The 25772-nt window shown below is 32.6% G+C and overlaps 1 protein-coding gene across 1 annotated transcript in view; it reads left to right on the forward strand.

Annotated features, from left to right (window-relative positions):
* The window catches only part of LOC148600763 (uncharacterized), a 137668-nt gene extending 120263 nt beyond the window's left edge, over nucleotides 1-17405 (forward strand). The window contains exons 21-23 of the mRNA XM_088554975.1: nucleotides 2090-2691; nucleotides 4259-4476; nucleotides 9173-17405. Of these exons, the coding sequence (XP_088411101.1) occupies nucleotides 2090-2691; nucleotides 4259-4476; nucleotides 9173-9263 (911 nt within the window). The 3' untranslated portion in view covers nucleotides 9264-17405. The remainder of the gene's footprint in view (nucleotides 1-2089; nucleotides 2692-4258; nucleotides 4477-9172) is intronic.
* Nucleotides 17406-25772: the final 8367 nt, after the last annotated feature.

The raw sequence follows: 25772 nt of genomic DNA on the forward strand, positions 1-25772 counted from the left end.
TGATGAAATATTAGAGCATATATGATCAACATGACATTCCCAGCTTAGAGTATCATCAATTTTTACATCAAGTAGTTTTTCACATGATGAAAATTTTAAAGCTTTATCATTAACTATTAAGGAGGGTATATCTACATTTGACAATTTCTGTCTTGTTCCAATAATCATACACTTTGTTTTATTAACATTGATAAACATAGTTATTTCTACACCAATTTTCAACTTTTCTTAGATCATCTTGCACACCCTGTTGTAATAAATTGATATTTTTCCCAGAAATGTGCATGGTTGCATAATCAGAATACATATCAACATTAGTATATGCATGTCAAGAGGAAGATCATTAATAAATGTAACAAATAAAAGAGGACCTAGTATGGAACCCTGAGGAGCGCCAAAGCTTATAGGTTTTTTTGAAGAGAAAGTGTTTAATATACTTACTTGCTGCTTTCTATCCTTTAGGTAGGACTTAAGGAATTGCACAGTACTGTCATTTACACCATAGATCATTAGTTTTTTACAAAGTATATCATGATCAACAACATCAAAAGCCTTTTTTAAAATCTAAAAAATATAACCAAATTGATGTTTCCATTATTCATCTTGAAAATATTCTTTTTTATAACTAGATATTTTCTTAGGTGGATCCAAGGGAAGGGGGGATGGCATTAGCCCATCTCTTATGTAATTGAAATTGCAAAGTGTTATATACAATGTATTTTATGTCAAAGCATGAAAAACGCTCAGAAAGGAAATGTGTACTTTATTAAATTTGTCTATTTAATTGTAGTCATTAACACTGTTCAGTGGTCTCTGAAATGATCATAATATCATATATTTATCCCATGTGTTCTTATATAAATGAAACTATGGGTATTCTTTGACTTGTTTGGGGCTATATTGCAAGCATATTGTCTATCCATCATCTTTTAAGGCTCCTCGCTCATCTTCTTCATTTTATCGATTACCTCAGTGTCTCCCTTTCCACGTTCAATGGAGGTATTCCTAGAATGATATTGAAATCAGGTCAAATTACAGAAATGTTTTAGTGGAAATTTAATTTTTTTTTTTAAAGTTTCATTCTATATGTATATCTTATTCTTTTAATCCCAATCACAACTCAGAACTATATTCAGCTTAAATTTTGTGTCCACATTTGCCCCAACCGTTCAAGGTTGACCAATGTGGTTGTTTCAAGCTGCGTCCTATAACACATTTTATTTGGAATTTAGCCGAAAATTGAATTCAGGCAAGCATTTTTAAACTTTAACTTTATAAATGTTTGTGCAATAATCTTTTATATTGTATCACAAGTTTCCAATAGCATGTTAGGCGGAAGGGATTGATTTAGGGATAACCACCATATTTGTGGTGGGATTAGGAATTAGTGACTGCAAGGGACCAAAAGCAAATACTTCTGATTTCAGGCAATTTATCATTTTCCTTTAGGCATTCATTTTATAGAGAATAATATGTAGCAGTTTCTATATTGCATGGTTTATCACCTCATGATATATATAGAGGCCCTCATAGTGATATTGAATGAGGGTAATATGGTATTGAAGTATATTTTGTCATTTATTGTTCTATATAATGTTAAACTTGATTTGTTCTTTATCTCAGAGATCTCAGAATGAATTGATACAGCATTCCATTTTCTATAATAGATAAATTGTTTAGAATCATTAGGGCTGTAATTGTTTCATCAACTTGCATGACCTGTAGACTTGCCTTTTTTGTCAAAAATTTCTAGAAAACATTTCATAACATAGCAAAGAAGACTTATCAAAATTGCACAGTATGCATTAGGGCTATAATTATAGAAAGATCATGAGAGTCCCCTCTCAAAGTTTGGTGCACATTTTTATATAAACAATTCATCAATATGGCCATCTGTCTGTCCATCCAAACACTTTTTATATCAAATTTCATTGAAGGGTTAATGAATACCTCATATATATACAATTTCAATGGAATTTGATTACATTTGATAAGATGGTTTGACATACATTATTATGTGTACCGGTAGATGTACCAGTCATTGTACAAATAATACTTGACTCATCACATGTGATTATAATACTTACAGATGAAAATATTTATAAAACACCAATTCCAACCTGCTGTCGATGTATTATCAATGGAATAATAATGTATGCGAAAGGGGGCAAAAACAACTTACAGATTGAGCTTTGGGGATATGATGAAAGTGCAGTGTCTACATTTAGAGAAATACTGAATCAGGAGCTTCAAGTAAGTGTTAAAAAAACAAGCTTTAGCAGAAGTATGAAAAAAAAAGGAGGAACTGAAAATACCACCTTCACCAACTCTAAATATGATGAAAACAAGCATGACAAGGGAAGTTGGTCTTCCAGTAGCAACTTGTATGGTAAAACGCTCAAGGGTGAAAGTGTTGGAAAAGATGAAATGTGTTGTATCTGTATGGAATATATAATCAACCCAAAACAGTTGCCATGTTGTGGTATTAAGTTTTGTAAAAAGTGTATTGATTCAGCCTTTACATATAAGCAGGCCTGTCCTAATTGTAACAAAGTGTTTGGAAAACTAGAGGGTAATCAACCAAAAAATGGAACGATGACAACCGTTGAATATACATACACAGATTTACCTGGATACAAGGGATGTGGATACACAAAGATTTCATACTTTATACCTTCTGGAATTCAAGGTGTAAGTATTTAAGTAGTTGTTCTCACATTAGCACCAAGCACATGGGCTGTATAATTCATCTTTCCATCCTTTTTTCAATAAAAGAAATTGGTTTATTACTAGCTTCTCTTGATTTATTTAATTAACTTTCCACTGTTGGAAGCTTAAGTACCAGGATAAGTTTTTTGCTTGGCAGAGGATCTTTAGCACTGCTCAGTGGTTCTCTTTGTAAAGTTTATCAGCATATTGTTCAGCACTATTCAGATGCATCAAACTGCACACTTCAAAGCACTTTTTCTGTATTAACTTATCACTGACAAAATTTCCAAAACAAAGCTCATTCATTAGGCAATGACAAAGTATTTTAACTGCCCCATGTTTTAAAAGTCAAAACTTTTTAGTCAACCTAATCTTTAACTTACCTTTTGATAATTTTTTATTAAACCACCCTGAAAACCATAAACAAAGTTTGGATGTTATATAGGAATCATCCCACCTGCTTTTCCACCATTTGTTTGTCCACTTTTCTTGTAAGCAAACCTTCTCCAAAAATGCTCGGGGAGTTGGTGAAATTTTAGAGGAAGGTTGGGCATCACTTGTAGATGTGCATGAAGGTATATATTTGCTGTCAATGGACTCCAATTGGAGATAATCTAACTTAAAGTATACATTGTAAGTGATAAAGCCATAAACTGCTTAAGGATTTGACAAAATTTTATAGGAAGGTTAGGTATGTTTGTTGATATGTGTGAAGGAATATTATCAATGTCAGAAGATGCTGAAGAGGATTTTACACTTAACATTTATGGGTTAAGTGGAAGAATTCTCTTTGTGAGCTTTCTCACAGTTTTTATACTTTAACCAAACTTTATTAAACTTTAAGAAACACTATGGTACAAACAATAGAAAGTATTGCCAATTTTATTCATTGGACAGTTGTTTGAAAAGACTGAATTGGTGGTGCATTATAAATTGTATCTTGTACATTTAGATTAGAAGTTACAGTTTGAAACTGTATGTAACACATGTTTGAATATGACTTTTTTTTAAACTGAAATGAAAATGAGAATATTTTTATTGAATTCAAAATTAAAAATATGAAATTCTGGTTACTATTTATTCATTTATTTGTTTCCAACCAACCAACCTTATTTCTATGGGTAAAAAATCTGTGGCCTAAAACTTAAATAGTGCTTCAATACTAAGGTCAGTCTGTAACTTTCTGTCATTGAATAATGGATTTTGAAATTTGGCATGTGGGCTTTCATTATTACAAATTTTCCACTTGAACTTAATTTAACTGAGCTCACTGACATAAATTTAATCTCATGATATCTATCTATTTTACTGATCTTTCACTATTTTCAGCATTTACTTGAAAGCAATAAAACAATTAGGAGTTTGAAGTGTGTCAAATATTAAATTAAAGTTCAAATTAAATTTATTTATCATGCATGAATATAGTGTCCATTTTTCACCCAATTTTCAGTGTAATGGACATTAATTTTCATGCATAAAATATCGATTTGTTCTTTCTTCTTTAAATAATGTAATGACTCGTCTTTTGTATTTTTTCCTTGATATTTAGGAGGAACATCCAAATCCAGGAAAACGATACGAATATTTATCTAGATCTGCCTATGTACCAAATACAGAAAAAGGAAGATTAGTTGTCAAATTGTTAAAAATAGCTTTTAAACAAAGACTGGTCTTTACAATTGGACAGTCTCGGACAACTGGTAAAAATGATGTTGTTACATGGAATGACATTCATCACAAAACACGTATGGATGGAGGCCAGCAAAAGTAATTATCACATTTCTGTTAAATACAAAATTTATGCCTATTATATGAGTGCTGAATAAGACAAAAGTCAATTTTGTTTGCAAATTAGTTTACAAAATCCAATGGATATGCAAATACATTCTCTCATCACGATTTTGTAAGAAAGCCTCTCATTGATATATAGTAACCATGGGTCTTGCAGGTTTCCGATTACTTCCAGCAAGGGTATATCATATGGTTGATGCAGGATTCTGCAATAGCAAGTAATACTTTATTAGGTTTTACTTACTTTTATGGAATAGCTCTTCAAAAAACTATAATAGATAGAAAGAAATTTTTAATTGATGAAATGATCCGTATGAAAAGTCCTACCATAGTCTTCATTGAGTCAAAATTGTTAGACAACTGCTTATTCGAGTGATTTAACCATGTGAGCAATGAAGGCTCCTTGGAACCTCTTGTTAATGTTATTTCTTTCAAAAATCTCCTCTGAAACTACCAGAATAATTGGAAGTAAATTTAGCATGAATATTCCTTAAGATATTCGGCATAGATCTGATGTGGGGATTTTTTATCTGTTTAAAAACATGGCTACTGTTTTTAATATTTAGAACAAAGGGTTCAGTCTGCAGTTTTTCTTATGTATCTCCAAAACTGTTGAGTTTGACCACATTCTTTCAATTGTTGACATGATCCTTATTATAAGGCCTACAAAAGTCTGTATTTGATCAAAGTTTTCAGGCGATTCCTTGTTAGAGTTATTACCCTTGAAAGGTAAAAGATGACATTTTTTTTTCAGTTTTCAGCCAATATCTTGAAAACTGATAGATAGAAAAAAGCTTTCAATTGATGGGCCTTCAAAAATCTGCATTGGATCAAAGTTGTGGGACAACTACTTGATCAAGTTAATTCACCCTTTAAACACAAAAATTTAACCTGTGAGCAGTGTATGCTCCTGGGAGCCTTTTGTTAATGTTATTTCTTTAAAAAAAATCTTCTCCTCTGACACTACTTGACTAATAAGAACCTAACTTGGTATATATTTTTCTTAGGGTATTCTGCATAGAACTGATGTGGGGAATTTTGATCCATCGTTACTGAAAATAGACCACATGGGTCAGACAGAAGTTTTTCACTTATATCTCCAAAGCCATTAGGTTTAGCCAAATTCTGACTGGGTAAACAAGATGTCAAGGCATAACTTGACTGTTGTTGAATTGATCTCCTTGAAATTGTATTAAAAGGTGTCATAACACCAAATGGAAGCCTGGGATTGATTTTGGGGGTTAAGACTTGAACCCTATAGGAACAAGGGGTGAAAAGCAATTTCCCTATGTCAGTACAATAAGTTGAGTGAATGGATCTCATATAAATTTTACTACAAGATGTCATACCAAAAAAGGAAGACTGGGATTGAGTTTTGGGGTTATGACTTGCTTCTGGTAAGAATGAAGGGACAAAAAGGGACCAGAAACAAGTATTCTGGATGATAACTTAAATGTAAGGTAATGGATTACTTTGAAATTGGACCACAAGGTGTCATATTTCCACAGGAAAGTTGGATAGATTTTGAGGTTTTGACTGAAACTAATTAAAAATAAGGGGCCAAATAGTGACTACTTTAGGTCTGGTTAATTTTTTATCCTGTGTCAACTGTCTAATTATGCTCAAAATTCAGAGATGTGTCAAGTTTGAATGATGTGTCAATATTTGCCCCAACTGTTCAACATTTGCAGTCATATCAAGTTGCTACTTTCAAAGCTTTTTATTTCATTGTGAATAGACCTATAGATTGAAACAGAAAAAGCCTAGCACATTTTGCATGAAACAAAAATACAGTACAATTTATTGTTCCCTGTCTAGTCTTTATCCTTGGTACACTCGTTGAGACGTTTAGGTTTCCCACATGCATGATACCTAAAAGCACACTAAATGCACAATAAATGAACCCTTCTATTGGGCGTTTAAACAAACGCTGTTATTGTGCGTTTAAATGCACGATAAACGAACGTGCCCAGCATTCATTTAAACGCTCAATAAACGAATGCTCCCAGCGTGCGTTAAAATCCACGATAGACAAACAATGAAAAATAATAATATTAACAAAGAGTAATCAAGGGAACCAAGGTTATAGCGGTAATCAAAAGAATGTAATCCAGGGACAAAGACCAGACATGGAAAACAGACATACACAACAAAGAACATAAAGTAACTAAAATCATACATACAAAGTAACAGAAGTAAATGAACAACTCGGACTCCACTAAAAACTGGGAGCATGGACCAGGTGCACCGGTAGGGTAAGCGTCCTCTGCTTTTCTAGAAACACCCGCCAAGTTGCTCATAAAAAGTCAAGTCCGGGATAGACAAACAAGGAAAGGAAAACTATGACCCGTTGAATAAATCGGTTTTCATGGTGCTGATGGATACACCATAACAATCCACGAGTTCATGATGACGACCGTAAAACTTCTGTAGTGATGACTTCAATCTTGTAGTAACATAATCCTGTTCCAGATGCCTATTTGTTAGAGTTCTAGCGCGATACAAAAAGTCTGCGTTGTTTCGGCAAGCTCTGGCATAACCTATGAGTTGTGATATGAACACTCCATACGCAGGAGCCGAAGGGATGTTGCCACAGATGAAAGGAAAGTTGACAATTCTGAATGAAAAGTCATCACGTTTGTCGTAAAGTTTGGTCAATAGTTTTCCTTTACCATCGATTTCTAAGTGTAGGTCAAGATATGAGGCTGACCTCACAGTGTCTGTAGTATCCTTTATCTCAAGTTCTTTTGGGTAGATGTGATGTATCAAATCGAATATAGGATTGTTTAAAGATAACACGTCATCTATATAGCGGAAACTGAGATTGAAGGATCTAGCTAAACAATATTCTTTCTTTCTGATCAGATCAGCTATAAAGTCAGCCTCATAAGAGTGAAGGAATAGGTCAGCTAGTAAAGGGGCACAATTTGTTCCCATTGGAATGCCGACCATTTGTTAAAAAACACGTCCACCACACTGGACAAATATGTTGTCGATTAAAAATTCCAGCATTTTGTAATCATCTTCCTCTGTATATTTGGAAGATGATTTGGAATTATTTCTTACAAAGTATGAGGAATCTCTACCAAGAACTATATATTTGTATCTAGGTGTACCATCTTTTTTGGAAAAACAACGATGTATAATGTATGGGGAATAGAAGTATACAGTGTTGAAAAATCATAAGTTTTAATGCTAATATATTCAGATAATAGTCTTGAACTGATTTTGAATCTCCAAAAGATCTTTCGAATTTTTCAGGATCCACATTGAATTAATACCACTACGGGAGTAACAAGTGTTGTGGTAGGACTGTAGACCCTCTTTGACAGTTGTGAGTTTAGAAGTTAGAAGTTTTGAAAGAGGTTTGGTGGTACATTTTGCAGATCCAGCTATGAAACGTTGTTTGTAAGGATTGTTGTGAAGTTTAGGAATCCAGTACATAGACGGTAAATCACAATCATCGTCCCTGGTAGAGAGACCAAAAGAGGATAGTACAGATTTATGGTTTTCCACAATCTCTTCTTTGGAAAGAGTGGTAGCAGTGTAGGTCTTATCACTGCTATTATTTTCTACATCTACCTCTGATAATAAACATTAGATATAAAACGTTTTGCAGACAAAAACAATGTTGTTTTGGGCTTTGTCTGCTGGTACGACAACATACTTGTCATGTATAGTAGACAATGTTTTTGCTACATTGGGGTCTTTGAAAACTGATGTAGCCTTGGCACTCATTGACCAACATAAAACTTTCATTCGTTTCAAAATTAAAGACCTCACAGCCTTCAACCACTCTGACAGAGAATCAATGTCTTCTTGTTCTCGTTTTATCCATTTTCTTGCATAGTCCTTGACGGCATCCATAAGAACTTTAAAGTTATAATTCCAATTTAATGACGAAAATGACGAAAGTTAACATAAAAAATGGAATTAATGATAATATATAAATTAATAATGGAAAAAAATATAAAAACAACAATTGAATCAATGAAATAATCAAAGTACAAAAATAAACGAACGCTTCTATCGTGCATTTTAAGTAAACGCTTGTATCATGTGTTTAGACAAACGATGTGAGCATGCGTTTAAACAAACACTGTGAGCGTGTATTTAAATGAACGCTTGTATCGTGCATTTAAACAAACACTGTGAGCGTGCATTTAAACAAACGCTGTGAGCGTGCATTACCAAGGCTAAAATGGAAAATGTGAAGGTTTCAAAGAGTGTATATATTCTTTTCACTGCACGAATCTTGGTACCCTTATTACTCTTTCAAGTAACTAAGATGAAGTAGTGAAAATGCAAACCAATTTGGAAATAATCTGGAAACAAAGAAAAACAGTAAATTAAAAGGAGATTCCATCAAAATTTTTCATCTTCACAAATACCCCTACTCAATGTGATTCTCATGTCTAGTTGTCTATTCCTCTGCTCCAGTCACTCACACTTTTAAGATGGTGATTAAAGATCTGCTCTTCAGTCAATCAAAACTTTTCAATCAATAATTAGGGCTTAAAACCATAAAATACAGGTAAAGTTGAACTATAGTGTATTTGGAAATTACTATTTAGAAATTATGGCCATTTGTAGTTTAAAATTTTTGAATAGGAATATCTGTAATCATAAGATAAAGCTTTCTCTAATTTCGTTTGCTATTCTGTACTTTTAGTTTTGGATACCCAGATCCTACCTATCTTGACAGAGTTCTGGAAGAACTAGCTGCTAAAGGCATCACAAAAAAATCACTCGAAGAGAAATAATGCTTGATCCTAAAGGCACATTAACTTGAATTGAAGACTTTGTAGTTATCTTTAGAAGAAGTATTTTTACAACATGAATGCTGGAATATTAACTTATAAACTTAGAAGGTTATATCATGATTATTTATACATTATGTTCAAGATGTTTTCTGGACTGTATGCTTAATAAATTGATTTTTCTTAAGTTATTTGTAAAAACTCTTTGTTGGTTCATTTTAATTTGGATTTGGTAAATAATTTTAATTGAAATTGAGTAATTTGTATTTATTCTTTTCTGATATTATTGGGATGAATTGATAGCACCATGTGACTGGCCACATTCTATGAATTGTTAACCTATTATAGTAAGTTTTCAGACATCTGCATAAGTGTTTAGATTCTAATTGTAAATTCTTGTTATATGTTTTTGTTAAGACTTGAGACATAGGTAGACTATACTAATCAAGTTATAATTTTAGGCTTTGTTTCTACTCAAAGATGTATATTTTTTTAGATTAGTGGTTTTCAACATTGTTTTGTTTGTTTATGTCATGTGGTGGTTATTCTATAATTTATTTGAGATGATTGCTGCTGTAAATTGTGTAAATGAATATAAAAATATTTTGTTTTCAGTAGTGTTAGTTGTAATATAGAGTTAGTAAATTAATATTAGGAAATAATAAACATAGTTCTTATATTGCACTACCTTACAAATGCAATATATGCACAGTGTTCTCTCCAGAATTTTCAGATAGCACTGTATTCAGCGTGCGTGACACAACATTAATATGTCTCATGTTGAAATGTGCCACTTTGTATTTAATGTATTATATAAAAATTGATCAGTGTAATAAAAGTTGGCACACTAGTTGTTTTGCTTTGCTTTGCTTTTAAATATTATGTTTATATGTAGTTTATTCATGACAAAAATGCCATATCATAACAAAAAATTTCCCCCAAATTTAATTTGTGGCCACGTGATAAAGAATTTTGTCGGCAATGTCATAACTTTTATTGGCTTCAGACACCTGTGTGGTCACACGGTGATCCACTGACCATTGCATGTTTACTGCTATTGGAGCTTATTACCTTGTAGGATGCCGTAAGTGATCTGGGGCACACACGTTTCCTGTCATAATTGATCTTTAATCCTCAAATTTAACTTTATTGCACAGAGGAAATTCAGACTATTTCGATCTCGAGAGTCCAAATTTCCTCTGACCCTGCAACCCTTCTCTTTTTTATTTGGATATTGATACCTAACATATCTATATCCAAATAAAAAAGAGAAGGGTTGCAAGGTCAGAGGAAGTTCAGACTACGATCTTGATAGTGCAGTGCTCAATCTCGATAGCACTGTAAAGCCAAGCACGTTAAGGGCCTGGGGAGAACACTGATATATATATATATATATATATATATAGAACACTGATATATATATATATATATATATATATATATATATATATATATATATATATATATATATATATATGTATACTATGAGGTATGATTTTCTCCAATATTCATTTAATGACCCTTTTTTTTTTGTTGGCAAAGCTTATATTTTGTTTTATGTAAATTTATGAATTTAAAGAAGCTATTTTGCAGTTTGATACAAAATTCAGTATCATGTAAACTAACTTATTTTCGTGAGTGATTTGCTTTATTAATTATTACCAGCAAGTGAAAATCTTTAAAAGAAAGTCCTTTCATTCTGGAATGCATGTTAAACAGAGTGTTAGCTGCAAAAATAAATATATGTAGTACAAAAATTGAATTTGTATCAAGAAAAGCAAAAATAAGTATCAATGAAAATAAGCTTGTTTATAATACAAAATTTCATAATACCAAAATGAAAAAAATAAAGGAAAGCTCAATTTTGACATCTTCCCCAATTTATAGGCAGTGACGTCATGTGGAAGTGGTATGTAGGACAAATTATTGTTATAAAATAAACATTGGAATTTATTAATGCTTTCCTTTTTTTGAATGACAAAATAAGATTAATTTATGACATACAAATAAGTGTAGGAACAAACTTGAGATTGTGTATCTTGACATTTGCAGACACCATTATCACTACTCAATGCTACAGGTCACATTTAGTGATATTTGTACCCAACTGTCTCATTATTGAATCAAGTTGTAGTGTCTACTCATATTGTATGTAATGTGTTTACCCAGTATACATTCATGTATATACACTGACACATGATATCAATAACTAGTACTATCTTTGAAAAAAATAAGACAGTCAACTCAGTAAAATTTTGTTCTTTTTACTTATAATTTTTCTACATTTCATTCAGGAAATAACACATGGCACGCAATTTCAATTTTCTATACAGTTTTTCCGAACGCCACTGAGTTATCAGTATTTGGCCAATCGCGAAACAGAATTGTGATCAAGTTACTTGCATTTCCATGGAAGAGAATCTTTAAGGTCAAAGGGTAAAAAGCAAAACTATACCAACTGTGTCAGAAAAAAAAACATGTACAAGAATGTTTGGGGAGGGAGAGAAAAAAAGCTTTTGGAAAAAAGGGGGTAGTCTGTAATGACTGGGAATTTTGCAGTACATGTACCTTTGTATATTTTGAAAATATTTTTGCTATGGTAAACAGAGGTTAGTTTTGGTTATCAGAAATACTGGTAATGAGGCAGATTACACTGTTATTGTACATTTTTTGTTTTATCTTATTTTGTTTACTGCCATAAATTTGTATATATTATTCATTTAAAATTAATCACATTGTTGGATTAAAAATCAAGATACTATATACATAATATTATAACTGATATCAATGATTTGCATTATATTTTATTTGAAGTATGGTAATTTTTAATATTTTCTGGCACTTCAGTCATTTTTGAATTTCTTATAAAATTTGGAATTGCTTATATCTGCAAACTATTTATCAAATTTAGTAGAAGGAACAACTAAATCCTTTTCTTTTCGAACGTGGTATGGAGTTTTTTCAGACTCTTATTAGAGGTCAGCAAACTTATATTCTTAATATTTTCAAAACAAAAAACAAAAACAAGAAAATAAAATTTCCATTCCCTTTCTGTTCAACAATTTCCCACCAATGATATAAAAGGGTTTTTGAAGGAAAAATAAATTAGTCTCAAAACAAGATGTTTTTTTAGAATTATTAAAAGATAAAATATCATTTTGTCAAACACTATTCATTTAATGAAAATGTTTATATCTATCAAACTTTCCATAAAGATGCTTTGTGTAATAGTTAATATGAAAGATCTACCTTAAAAACCTATGTGATTTTGAAAAATTGAATTGAGAGAAAAATGTTTAAATCCTAATGGTTTTATTCGTTCATGATATAATAAATCTTCTCAACATTTTTTCTTGTGAAATGTTAATTTATAGTTGTATTACTATATTCTAATTTATTTACTTCCTGTTGAGTACAATTTATCAAATAATAAATCTGAATCGTAATTCATTAATTAACATTATTGACATCATCACATGATTTTAGGCTATTTTTACTCAAAGAACTATTTTGTTATGATTTACCACTGTTACAGGTGATGTCTCATCCAAAGAGTATATGTAAGATTCCTACAGCACTAAGTCATTGCCTGAGTTAAAAGTTCAAACAATCACTTCAATATTACATTTGTTACATCATTTTTAATAGAATTATTTTTGGCATTGGTGAAACTCAGTCCTTTTTAACAACAAATCAACCCTCGTAGGTAAGCTAGTGCAGAAAAGGTTGAACAATTTACACACCATAAATTATCATTAAATACCAAGACTGTCATGAGCCTTTATTTGTTAAGAATTATGCATTGGCCTAGTTATAGGTCCTCAGCCACATGTATTTGCCTTCGGCTGCACGAAGGTAATATTAAATATATCTTCTGGTAATGGTATTCAATTTTTGTCCTTCTTAATATTGTAGACACTTGGTTTTTGTGTGATAACTTAAGTATTAGCTATATCTAAAACTAATTTAACAACAAAGATCTAACCCCCAAAGGGAAGATTATGGCCTAAACGTTTTTGGAATTAGTGGCCAAAACAAGTATCTCATAATTTTAACTTCAAATTCCAGGAAGAGCATATGTATGTTCATGATATTGTTACACAATATTCTATACTATTTGGGTGATATTAGAATTGATTTTGGGGTTGTGACTTGGACTAATAAGAAGTAAGGGGCAAAAGGATTGGAAACAAGCATTTCCTAATGTATGTATGATAGCTTGAATAAAAGGGAATCAATCTCTTCGAAGTTATTCCATAAAGTGCCATACCCCCACAGGAAGAGTTGGATTGGATTTTGAGATTTTTACTGGAACCATGTAGGAAGTAAGGCCCAAAAAGAGGCCACTAGACCTCTGTAGTAACATCAAGCTGTGTACTGTGAAGCATATCATAATGATTTTTATATTATTTTATTGTTTTTTGTATTGTCATTTCAAAGTTAAGTGACTTAGAATGGCTTAGGAAGGGAGTGTTTTTTTTCTTTCATACCTTACAATATTTTTATTACCATTGGATGGTTTAGAAATTATGTCATCAGATGTTGGTGTTGTTTTAATTTGATTTGTTCAAGTACATTTTTGTGTGTGTGTTTGTAGTTTATGACAAAATGTTCCACAGTTGATGACTTTATGTGGTCATTTGCTAATAGCTATTTTTTTAATTTTTATTTTATTTTATTTTATTTTAGTTTTTGTCCTCTTTCAGACTTTTTATTTAGTCCCCTACTGGCATCTTCTAACAAATGAGACTTATTGTTTGCACTCTGTCCTTCTGTTTGTGTGTCTGTCAGTCAGTCCAGCAAATCAGGTTTTTTTGGGGGTTTTTTTTGCATTTTTTGGGATCATGCTTGTAAATATGCATTTATAATTCAAAATAAAAATATATAATTTAGTTTTTGGTACAGTGTTATACCATGAAAAGCTACAGATCAAGTTCAAATATTTTTTTCTTCACTTTCATCTTTAACAATTTATGCATGCAGTTTGCATTCTATTCTCATTGACAGATTTTTCTTCCAGGAGGTGACTGTATTTCTATCCAATATACTTTTTTGTGTTTAATTTTTTGTAAAAGTTGTGACGTGGCTTTGTTAACCGTATAATAGAATGAATAAGTAAAAAAAAATAGCCATGTTGAAACAATAAAAAAGGAACCAAATCCAAATGAAATGTGATAAAAAGGAAGAAGGGAGGCCCAAATTTTCAGCCTTACTGCCTACCTCAGGGTCAAATATTACATGACGAGAGGAGAAACACAAACAGATCCAGTGCTATGGCCATAAAGGCAAAAAATTTGGGCCTTCTTTTCTTCTTTTATCATATTTTGTTTGTGTTTTATTTATATTTAGTTCATGTTTTACATTTGAAATGTGGCTTCATTTTACTCTTAAATAATATTATTCATATAAACTTTATATAGCTTGTTTAGGGTCAATTCACTTGTAGACAACTTGAATATTTCCGTATTTTTTACTTACATGTACTTATGTATTCCTAGTTCATATTTTTATTTACACTGTTTTATTTAATGTTATGAAATATCATGTAACCAGAAAATTGTAGAAGTTTTGATGCTACCTGTATTTGCTGAATACTACATGAAATTTAGTTTTTCTTATTTGTTTTATTGTGTACAATTTCTAATTGTATACAAGTTTTTGACAGACTTTTGTTATTAAACCATAGTCTGCACTGATAAATTCTTCTTCATGTGCACTATATTGAAGAACTACTTGTTAAATTTTCATGTTGATGACACTTCAGCTAATTTCACTTTGAAAATACTGATTCTTTCAATAAGACAATATTGACCATATCCATCCTCATTATAATTTAATATATGTATAAAAACATGATGTACTGGTCTTTAAACTTCTAAAAGTGCAGATCAGAACAATTTTTTATGCCTTTTCAGGGTATACTTTTCTATTTTAGGCAGGCCTACTTTGTTCATTATCCGAATCCCTGTTTCACAAACAATTGGTGACACAACTAAAAAGGAGGCATTCATTCCAGAAAATTGCAATCAATTTAGAGGTGTGGAGAAATTCATTAAGCTGCATGTCTGTTCTTCACTTATCTTGAATGTGCAGCTCCTCTTAAACCTGTCAATGGATTTTGATGAATCTTTATAACAAGGTTATACATTATATTTATATTGTTGGTGAAATGAAATTTTGTAAAATCGTTAATGCCAGATGCTTGCAAAGGAAAGAACTTGCAAAGAATTAGTGAAGTAAAACTCGTCAAAAAATAAATCCTAAATACTAAGAAAACCTGTCTAAACCAGACATTGTTAAAGTCCCTTTACAAAAATACCAATCATATATATTGCGAATTTCACTGTATGCATGTTTCAAGGAGTAACCTCTCAGCGGCAGCATGTTGGAAGGTCTTAAACCAAAACTTAATTGTATATACAAGAAGTAATTGAAACCAAAACTGTTGTAATAGGTAGCAAAATTCATCACCGAGAGGTTCTATCATGAGCAATACAAAGAATGAAGCCTCAATGCTTTAAGTATTTTGACATTTGAAATACTGCAAATTTTGATAAATGTGATCCCACTTTTCTAAACTGAATCAATTTTAAAGTGAAAAAGATGTTCAGTTTGGACAATTTTCACTCGATAATATACATCATTGGGATTCAAGTCAGGGGCTAGTTAATGATGATAATTTCATTTGAGTTTTCTATGGTCAGATTCCAAATGAACAGGATTATCCCTTTTATGAGCCCAATGTTTGTAGTATTTGTTTAAGGAATGTAACTAATATATGAATATGTTATCTTGTAAAAAAAACTTTGGTTCAATTAAGCAGAATAACCCTTATAATTTAATATTTTAACAAAAACTATGATAAATTTATTTTAGTTTATTCCAATACACACACCTTTTCAGACAGGATTATTTCATTGGTAAAAATAGTCTGGTTAAAAGAAGTGTAATTTAAAGTTCATGACCTTGTTTGTTGATCAGGTCATAGGAAAATTTTGTATCCAAGATGCAATAAAAACGTTGGCAACTTTTCTAACAGTAAAAATTGTCATATTATTAAATTATAATTTACTACATTGTATTAGCACTTTCGGATTTTATAGTTTTCAACTACCTGCCCACATCTGAAAATGTTGATGAGAGTTTTGTGTGACCACCCCTAAAAGGACAGCTAAATGACTTGCTTTATTGTATACACAGATGTTTAATACAGAATACAATATGGAGGTATGAGATGTAGAATTGATATTTCTTTGATGACCCTTTAGTAGCTGTTCCAATCCATCTATCCACCATGATTAGGGGGTACTTTGTGTAATCTGTAAATCTAAAAAAGTATAAACCAATGTTATTTAATTTCTGCACAGTAACCCCCATGGGATGAAGTGGAATGTTGCGTACTTCTTATTATGCAGAAATTTGATAATTTTTTTTCCTACATTTTTTGTCACAGTATGTTGTAAATTGTACCTACTTTGTGTAATCTGTAATTAAAAAAGATTGAGTCTTTATTACCTACTGAAGATGTGCACCTAATATCATTGACAAATTTGACAAAAAAATTATATGAATTTATCGATATTTTTAGTAGATTTTTTAGCAGTATAAATATTTAATTTGACTTTGCATAGCGTTCATGCATATATTGAAAATGTGTGATGACAAACATCTGCAGGTCCAGACATGTAATGTGTATAGTGTTGAGAATGCATGGCAGTGAATTGAAGAATGTTTATTATTTGTCAGAATAAAGTTAAGAACTCAGAAAAAACTATGACAGCAAAACTTTTCATACAATGATAACTTCATGTACATGTATTAAAATTTCTGTGATTTATACTCACCCACCATACCTACCTTCCCCCATAAATAATAGATTCCTTTTTAATTGCCTTATAATACAGGATCATGATAATGGAGAGACACACTTGGTTTTATCAACATGAAGGTTTAACAAAATTTCTGAAGTTATACTAGATCAGAATATATATAATACAGTAATAAGTGATAAATTGTCAAAATTGGTTGAGTAATAGATAAATATTTTATAGGGGTTCTTTTCAGAAGTTTATGATGATTGACATCTGAATATATGTTTGATATATATTTAATTGTATTTGATCAATAAAGTCATCTTCAACATTACTTGACTATGTTGTTTTATATGACTGCAAAATATATTAAGTGGACAATGAAATATATCATAGTTGTCTTTTCACTGCTTGTCTTTGTTCTACATATATTTGGTTACCAAATACATGTAGATTGATTTTGTGGGTTGGTATAATCCAATCATGTCAGTGTTTTCATCCATTACCATTTTTCATCAATTTCCTCCAAAACCACTGAGTGGAATTCAATCTATTACACATTTTCATCTTAACAACTTTTGTCACTTGCAGAGGTATCATTTGGAGAGCTTTTTTTTTAATTTTTTTTATGTAGCAGTCTATAAAAATCAGACATGCATGTCAAAAACCCACTTTCATTTCTAATTCAGAACCATTACAGACCAAATATCCAGTCTTAGTTTATTTGGTTGTTGCACATTTGAGATAAAAAAAATTATATAGATTGTGTATGGAATTGGCACTTTGTAAGAGTTATCTTTCTTGATTTTGTTGGATTTGGGTGATTCAGGGAGTATATAAAGTACAGATCTAAATACAGAAAGGACTACTGTCACATAAATCATAACATATGTAGATCAAAAAAGCACTCTTTGTTCGGTGGGTTTTTCTTTACCATGAATCACTTTTAGGTTACAGACCATCAATTCAACCCATGAGCATTTGGAATGTACACAAAAATAGTCCTAGGCAGAAATTACCCCCTGTTCCTCATAGTGCTGTGAAAAAAATTCTCATTTTATTTCAAAAATTAAAACTGTTTCTGAAAGGAAAAACGCCTAAATTCATCAAAAGAACCACAGAAGTATCAAATGTGTTAAAACTAAACAGAAAATACCAAATTAGCTATTTTTAACTGAAGCATAACCACTCTAGGGTTTTTTGACTTGGAAAAAATATATCAATTTGAGCAATTTTGCGTTTGGATAGGGGTAAATTTTTTTCATTTTACCCCAAAACCCTAAGTGTTACCACAAATCTCTTGGTACCATTGTAAAGTTGAGACATTAGGCTACATGATGATACCTATATTTGTTTGGTTTGTTCAAACATGCTGTCCCAAAGAAGACTTAGACGCTCAATTAATTGAATCACAAAAATCTTGGCTTTTTGACCCAGTGGAGTACAAATATAGGCTTATACTGAAAAAGAACCTGAGAATATTCTAGGCAACAAATTGATGCCGTAATGGGAGGTATACAGGTACCTAAAAATCACCGTGACGTTGATGAATGGCGCGGGGGGGGGGGGGGTTAAACGGTGGACACTGCCAGCCCATGGACTACTACACATTACCCCAGTAAAGTCATTTATGTACATGTATCCAATATTACCCACTGGAGACTATTAGGGTGTTGTATAAAACTTGTGGAGCATTTAAACATGTACACTTTTCTAGTTTATAAAACTATGACGAGTGTATACGAAGCAAGCCAAAAGTTTTTTAAAGGTTTTGCGGAGGTCAAAATATTTATTTTCAATTTACTAGCCAAAATCAGAATATTTATTTTCTAGCAATTTGCAAAGTCAGACTATTTATTTTCTAGTATGATGAGGTCAGATTATTTATTTCGTAAAAATCAGAGACAGATTATTTATTCTCAAAATCTGCGAGGCCCCGCCTAAGAATCTAATGGTCGTCACCTTATATTACTTGATCAGTTGATGGACCATACATGGAAGGTATACGACCGCAAAAAAATGCGGTCGTATATCAAATGTTATGACACAGTCGACATCTTCTACGTCTACGGACACTTCGTTTCCGTGCGATGATTTAACTTGAGTTGCGGTTGACCAATTGTTCCGAAATTTTGATATGATTTTACCAATGGCGGATCAAGAGTTTTAGGTAAGGGGGCGGGGTAAAAAAATCTTGACAGGATCACCGGTGAGGATTACGAAGTGAGTGTTTTTTCGTGATTTAACACACACAATTTTTCAACATATTTTTCTAAAAGAAGGGGGGGGGGGGTGTCGTGACCACGTTCCCGCTGCATCCGCCTATGTAAAATTACTAATCACTAGAGGAAGGCTCCTATCTAATTTGGACTTTGTGGCCCTACCGTTTCAGAAAAAGGGGTCAAAATGTAAAAATATGTGATTTATAAAATTCCATGTTTTTTTCCAATTTTAATTGTTCTTTTTTTATTATTGTGTTCCTTACTAGAATTCTAACAAAATACTTCTGGAACAGGGTTATGTTGCTACAAGATTGAAATCATCACCACAAAAGTTTTATGGTCGTCATCATGAACTCGTGGATCGCTTCGGTGTATCCATCTGCGCCATGAAAACTGATTTGCTCAACGTGTCATAGTTTTCCTTTCCTCTTTCGTCTACCCCGGACTTGACTTTTTATGGGTCTTTCTAGAAAAGGAGAGGACCAACCCTACCAGTGCACCAGGTCCATGCTCCAAGTTTTTAGGGGAGTCCGAGTTGCTCATTTGCTTTTGTTACTTACTTTGCATGTATGATTTTCGTTATTTTATGTTCTTTGTTGTGTATGTCTGTTTTCCATGTCTAGTCTTTGTCTCTGGATTACATTCTTTTGATTACCGCTATATTCTTGGTTCCCTTGATTATTCTTAATTCTGGTAAACAAATGTATCAAGTTACAAAGGGTCAAAGTTGGGCAATGTAAAAAAAAATCACTTGGCGTCCGTCGTCGTCGTCTGTCGTTGTCGTCCGTCGTCGTTAACAATTATACAAACTCTTCTTTTCTGAAAATATTTGACTAATTGGAACCAAACTTGGTATAAATGTTATTTGGGGTATCCTGCATAGAACAGAAGTGGGGGTTTTTGATTCGTCGAAAAACATGACCGCCGTTACTATATATCTCCAAAACCGTTAGGTTAAGCTAAATTGTGACAGGGTAAAAGTGTTCAACATGATGAGATCTATCTCCGGTTAAATTTTGGTTTTAATCCGTTAAACCATGTTGGAGTTATGGCCCTTTTTCATCGATTTGACTTGACCAATTGAAACCAAACCGGGTGGAAATGTTTCTTAGGGTATCCTGCATAGAACTGATGTGGGGATTTTGTATCTGCTGAAAAACATGGCCGCCGTTACTAAAAATAGAACATAGGAGTCAGACAGTAGTTTTTTGCATATATCTATAAAACCGTTAGGTTAAGATAAATTCTGACATAAAAAAGTGTTCAGCATGCTAAGATCTATATCTGGTCAAATTTTGGTTTTAATATGTTCAGCCATGATGGAGCTATTGCCCCTTTTTAACGATTTTTGCTGTTTTTACTGTTATCTCTTTCAAAAATCTTCTTCTGTGACACTTCTTGACCAATTGTAACCAAACATGGTATTTAAAGTTCCTTGGGGTATCCTGCATAGAACTGATGTGGGAATTTTTCATCTGTTGAAAAGCATGGCCGCCGTTACTAAAAATAGAACATAGGGCTCAAACGGTAGGTTTTCACATATAATTCCAAAACCGTTAGGTTTAGCTAAATAGTGACATAGGGTAAAAGTGTTCATTCAGTACGGAGAGATCTATCTGTTGTCTAATATTTGTTTTAATCGGTTAAGCCATGTTGGAGTTCTTGCCCTTTTTGACTTTTTTTTTTTTTTTTTTTTTTTTTTTTGCTATTTTTTAATGTTATTTCTTTCAAAGATCTTCTCCTCTGACATTATTTTCTTCAACTGAAATTAAATTTCGTATGAATATTCTTTGGTGCATCCTGCACAGAACTATTAATGTGGAGATTAGGACTACAAAAGTCTTTAGGGATAAGAGTTGTCAGACGACTCCTTGTACGAGTTATTGCCCTTGAGAGGGGAAAAATGACTTTTTTGCAGTTTTCTGTCAATATCTTGAAAACTATGAGATTAAAAGAAACTTTCAATTGTTGAAATGATCCTTATGATAAGTCCTACCAAAGATTTCTTGAGTCAAAATTGTTGAACAACTTCTTGTTAAATTTATTGTCTTTGAAAGGCAAAATTCAACCAGGTGAGCGATTCAGGTTCCTGATAGCTTCTGGTTTTATTGATTTCCTCTGTCTGCGTTTTTAAACAGATTTAAGATATCTCTAACGATTTTTAGTTCTAAGGCGCCAAAGGGACCACTTCCGACGAAAAAATCGACTTTTTTATTTAATTTTGGACGGATTTTGAAAATTTTTAATTGAATTTAAAACTGGGTGCAATATAGTGTCCAAACCATTTTTGTGTCCATAATGAATTGTAAGTCCTACATATGCCTAAGTATGTCAAAAACTAATAATTTGTTCACACTTGCCCCAACTGCTCAGGGTACAACCACTGAGGTCGTATCTTGCCTCGCTTGGAATAACTCAAATATAGATATATGGCTTTTTAGTACCACAAAGGTCAGACTGGGATGAATATTGACGGTAATGGCCTGCACCGTTTAGCCACTAGAGGGGTGACAGTAGTGGGTCCAGTTTTAGGTAAAGGGGGGGGGACAAAAATAATTTCATGACAGGATCACCGGTGACAATCACGAAGTGATCCGAATTTGCTAGGGGGTTGGGGCATGCCCTAAATCCTGCGTTCTGACGGTATTTTGAACAATTTTTCAACAATTTTAAAAAAATTTCTAAGGGGGTGGGCTCTCCGGCACCCGGATCCGCCACTGGTTGATAACGGCTAAACAAAAATAATGTTACATGTTTCAAAACAATGCAACGATTGAAAGTGTTTCGATTCTTACAATATCTTACCATAAGGTTCCATAAGAAGGTTTTGATTTATTGTTTTGGTTATAATCCTAAAACAAATTCTAGCTATAAAAATGAGGGGAAGCATATTAAAACTTAATTACATTTGTAAAATACATTAGTATTTGTGTTATGATCTCTGTGCTATTGCATCGTAAGATGATATGCTAGGATTGTTTTTTGAGGGTTTTGATACTTTAGGATCAATATTATTTTTGCCACCAGAGAAACTTCTCTACTGTTTCTGCACACTACGTACATACAAAATATAGTCCATATGTAATTTCTTTTATGTCATTCAATAACTCTCAAAATCAGGAATATAACAATTGGAGATGTGGTATGATTTCCAATGAGATAGTTATCCAATTAAACTTCTACCGGCCATGCATCACACGGTCTTCAATAATCAGCAAAATCCATACCACTAAGCTCGTGTTTTTGCTCCCACTATCAAATATGCAGCTCAACTAGTATGCTAGTTGGGCAGCATATTTTATAGTGGGAGGAAACCCCTGTGCACAAAGCAAGCTGTAAAATGCCCCAAATTAAATGATGTGAAACTATTCATAAAAGACGGAAATCGACCTAATAGTAAATATGTTTCAGGTAATGAATTATTCAGCTTATCTATAGTCTATATTATTGCTGCAAATAAAATTGAGATCTAGTATTCTAATCAATTGCCATGAAGATTTTAGGGACCAACTTTTGAACCATGAAATATGTTTAGTAAGGAAATGTAACTTTTGTAGAATGTGTCAAGAAACATTAAATGTTTAAGCATGCACACATAAACCATTCTTTTAGCATTTTATAGATATATTATGATGAAGACACAGGTGGTGAGAGGTACTTATTTTTGGCGTGCATAAGTCGGGGAGAAGTAAGCAAATAACATTGACAAGTAAAATTGGCAGGAAAATTCAAATTAGGTGTCCGAAATGTACCTGCGGCATCAAATTTAATTTTTGTATTCAAGATTCAAAATTTGTAGCAAAAATTGTTTTATATATAACAAAATGCCAATTTCTGTAAAAAAATAAAACAAACAAACAAGCATTAAAAAATTGGGGTTAAAATTTTTATTAGTGCAGAGGCTATAAGATGAAGAAGAAAATGAATTTGTATTTTAATATACCTTGTACCACGGATACCTCGATACTTACCCAAAAAGTTAATTAAACCGCTCATTCTTAAGGGATATAGCTATGATATTGTTGTCTAATCATTATATACCCGTGCAGGTCAGGGTGTTAAAATAATAGGTCTGCAGCAGCGCTTAGCTTGTCGTAAAAGGCGACTAAATAGTGCTCAGAAAACTAACCGGGGGCTAGGCGCACTGCCCACAGAGCAACTGGGATGTGTGCCCCGGGTGGTGGAATGGGGTACCCCTGGCGTTTTACATGCTGGTGTTGTCAGGCTATAATACGGAAAACCTGACCGTGTTGGGAAAGATGTCACGTTCCTCGCACTTTAAAGAACCCTGCTGTGGTATTCGATAGGAGTAGGAACCTTTGCGCTCCGCCACAGGAGGCTTAATTGCCCGCCCCTACCCATCCCTCCCTTTTTCTAGTTGCAATCAAAATTTGTCGACCCTATTATCCTTGTGTCCCATCCTTTTTTTCATTTCATCATCATTTCATGTTCATTTTATCATCCATTTTATATACATCGTCTGAATATAGCTGAAATATTGCTGCTCGGACGTTAAACCCCACAATCAATCAATCAATCAATCTAATCATTATATATAGCTTTTTTGGTATTAACATTGATTCGCTCATAGGGTCGTTACATAGAAATTAAAATACTAGCTAAAAATGCGTGATCACACACCCTTTTAAAATATGATATACCGTGATTCTAAACATGCATGGGAAGAATTGGGTTTGACATAAATTGGGACATAACTTTCTGAATGTTTAAACTGATCTGGAGAGGCATGTCAATTAACTGCTGGTAGTGCTTAGTTTGGACATTTGTGTAATTTCAATTCAGTTTTTTTTTTATTTCGGTTGTAACAAGGGACTTAATACTTCTTGAACTGATTTTTATTTGTGTTTAATTGTATAACATTTTTTCCACATTGGCCAGTTTTAAAAGGGGTGTGATCACGCATTTTTTGCCTTTGTATGCATGTCCTGTTTCGTTTTTACCTTTAGTTATTTTTGTTTTACTTGAGTATATAGGGACAACTGTGTATAATGATGTTTTGGGGCCAGCTGCAGTTGGCCCTGTGGTATGAGGTTTCCTCGTCATTCATTGAAGACCAAAAGGTAGCCTTGGGCTGACATTTTCATCCTGGTGGGGTTGTTTTCTCTTTGACATATACACCATATACCTATTGTGGTTGCATTAGTAGCATAGAACGTTATATTAGGCTATTTTTATATATTTTTATCATTGTTTGTGTATAACAAGAATATATTTTTAAGTATTTTCATATAGCTTTTCAAATCATGGACCCGATTGGAAATAAGCTGCTGTGCATGGCTTTATGGGAAGGCTGTCAAAATTACATTCATCTATTAACTATATTATAACAAATACGTGTTTTAAGTGTGCTGTAAAAGGTTGTATGTATAAATGATTTGCCTGAATAAACATCATTATAAACTTACCAAAACAAAGTTTTGCGACTCATTGTTTTCGCATTGTTCTTCGATGTCCTGGATATTCATTGGGTTAAACCAAACTTGGCTCGATAATCAAACATGCTCAAGCAAGTTTCGGATTTTCAAAACGGCTGCCGAATTCAAAATGCCCGCCAAAACAAAACCGAACATGAAAAACAAGTACTGTCTTTAAAAAAAGATAGCTGACGCAGTAAAATTTTGTTCTTTTTTATGTTTCTACTTTTCTTTCAAGTGTGGTAGGACGGTCTACATGCCTTGTAGTAGGTAGTAAGATTTAAATAGCCAGTTAATTGACTTAGCTAAATGATTAATTCTTTAGCCGAATCGGTTTGCCGATAAAAATGACAAATATCTATTTCTACATGATAATGGTATTAAGAAAAAACATAAAATAGAAGATTTTGCATTGTTATACAGCGTTTCGAGTACCCGGAAGTAAACAATAAAATGCAGATTGGTCTTCGGTTCTCAATACTTTCTACGTCTTAAATTCCGGTAAAGAAAACGAAACACAGAACGAGGCTTAGATGCCCTATTACAAATGACATCAAAAGAAAGACAAGATATTTCTCTTTACCAAAAGGGTTTAAAAATTTATAACCCTTAAAAAATGGAATAAAATTCAAAATTTTCCATAACCCCTAAAAACGCCTGGTAGAAACCAAACAATGTTATGTTTTCCCTCACTACGTTCGTCCGAACATAAATCATTTCCATTTTATAAGGGCAAGTAAAAAGAATAATATAGGAGGAGAGGCACACCAAAGCAATTTATTTAAAAAGAAAAATCAAAGCTGCAAGTTTGTCAGTGGCGACCATCATCTTCTCATGTCGTAGTAGTCTAAAAAATATAAATTGTATGAACATCATTATAATTTATTCAGACAAATTAACTTACAAAACATAATATTATTAAATAAACTTGTCGGACTGGTTTGGTGTGAACTCGATAACTTTAAATGATACAAACAGACCTTAAATACCCAATCTATAACCGAATCACTCATAATACTCCGCCCGCATACCCAATAAAACAAA

This window comes from Perna viridis, chromosome 12 (assembly GCF_037379345.1).
Source record: "Perna viridis isolate PV_CMFRI_1.1 ecotype Kerala chromosome 12, ASM3737934v1, whole genome shotgun sequence".
Classification (NCBI taxonomy): domain Eukaryota; kingdom Metazoa; phylum Mollusca; class Bivalvia; order Mytilida; family Mytilidae; genus Perna; species Perna viridis.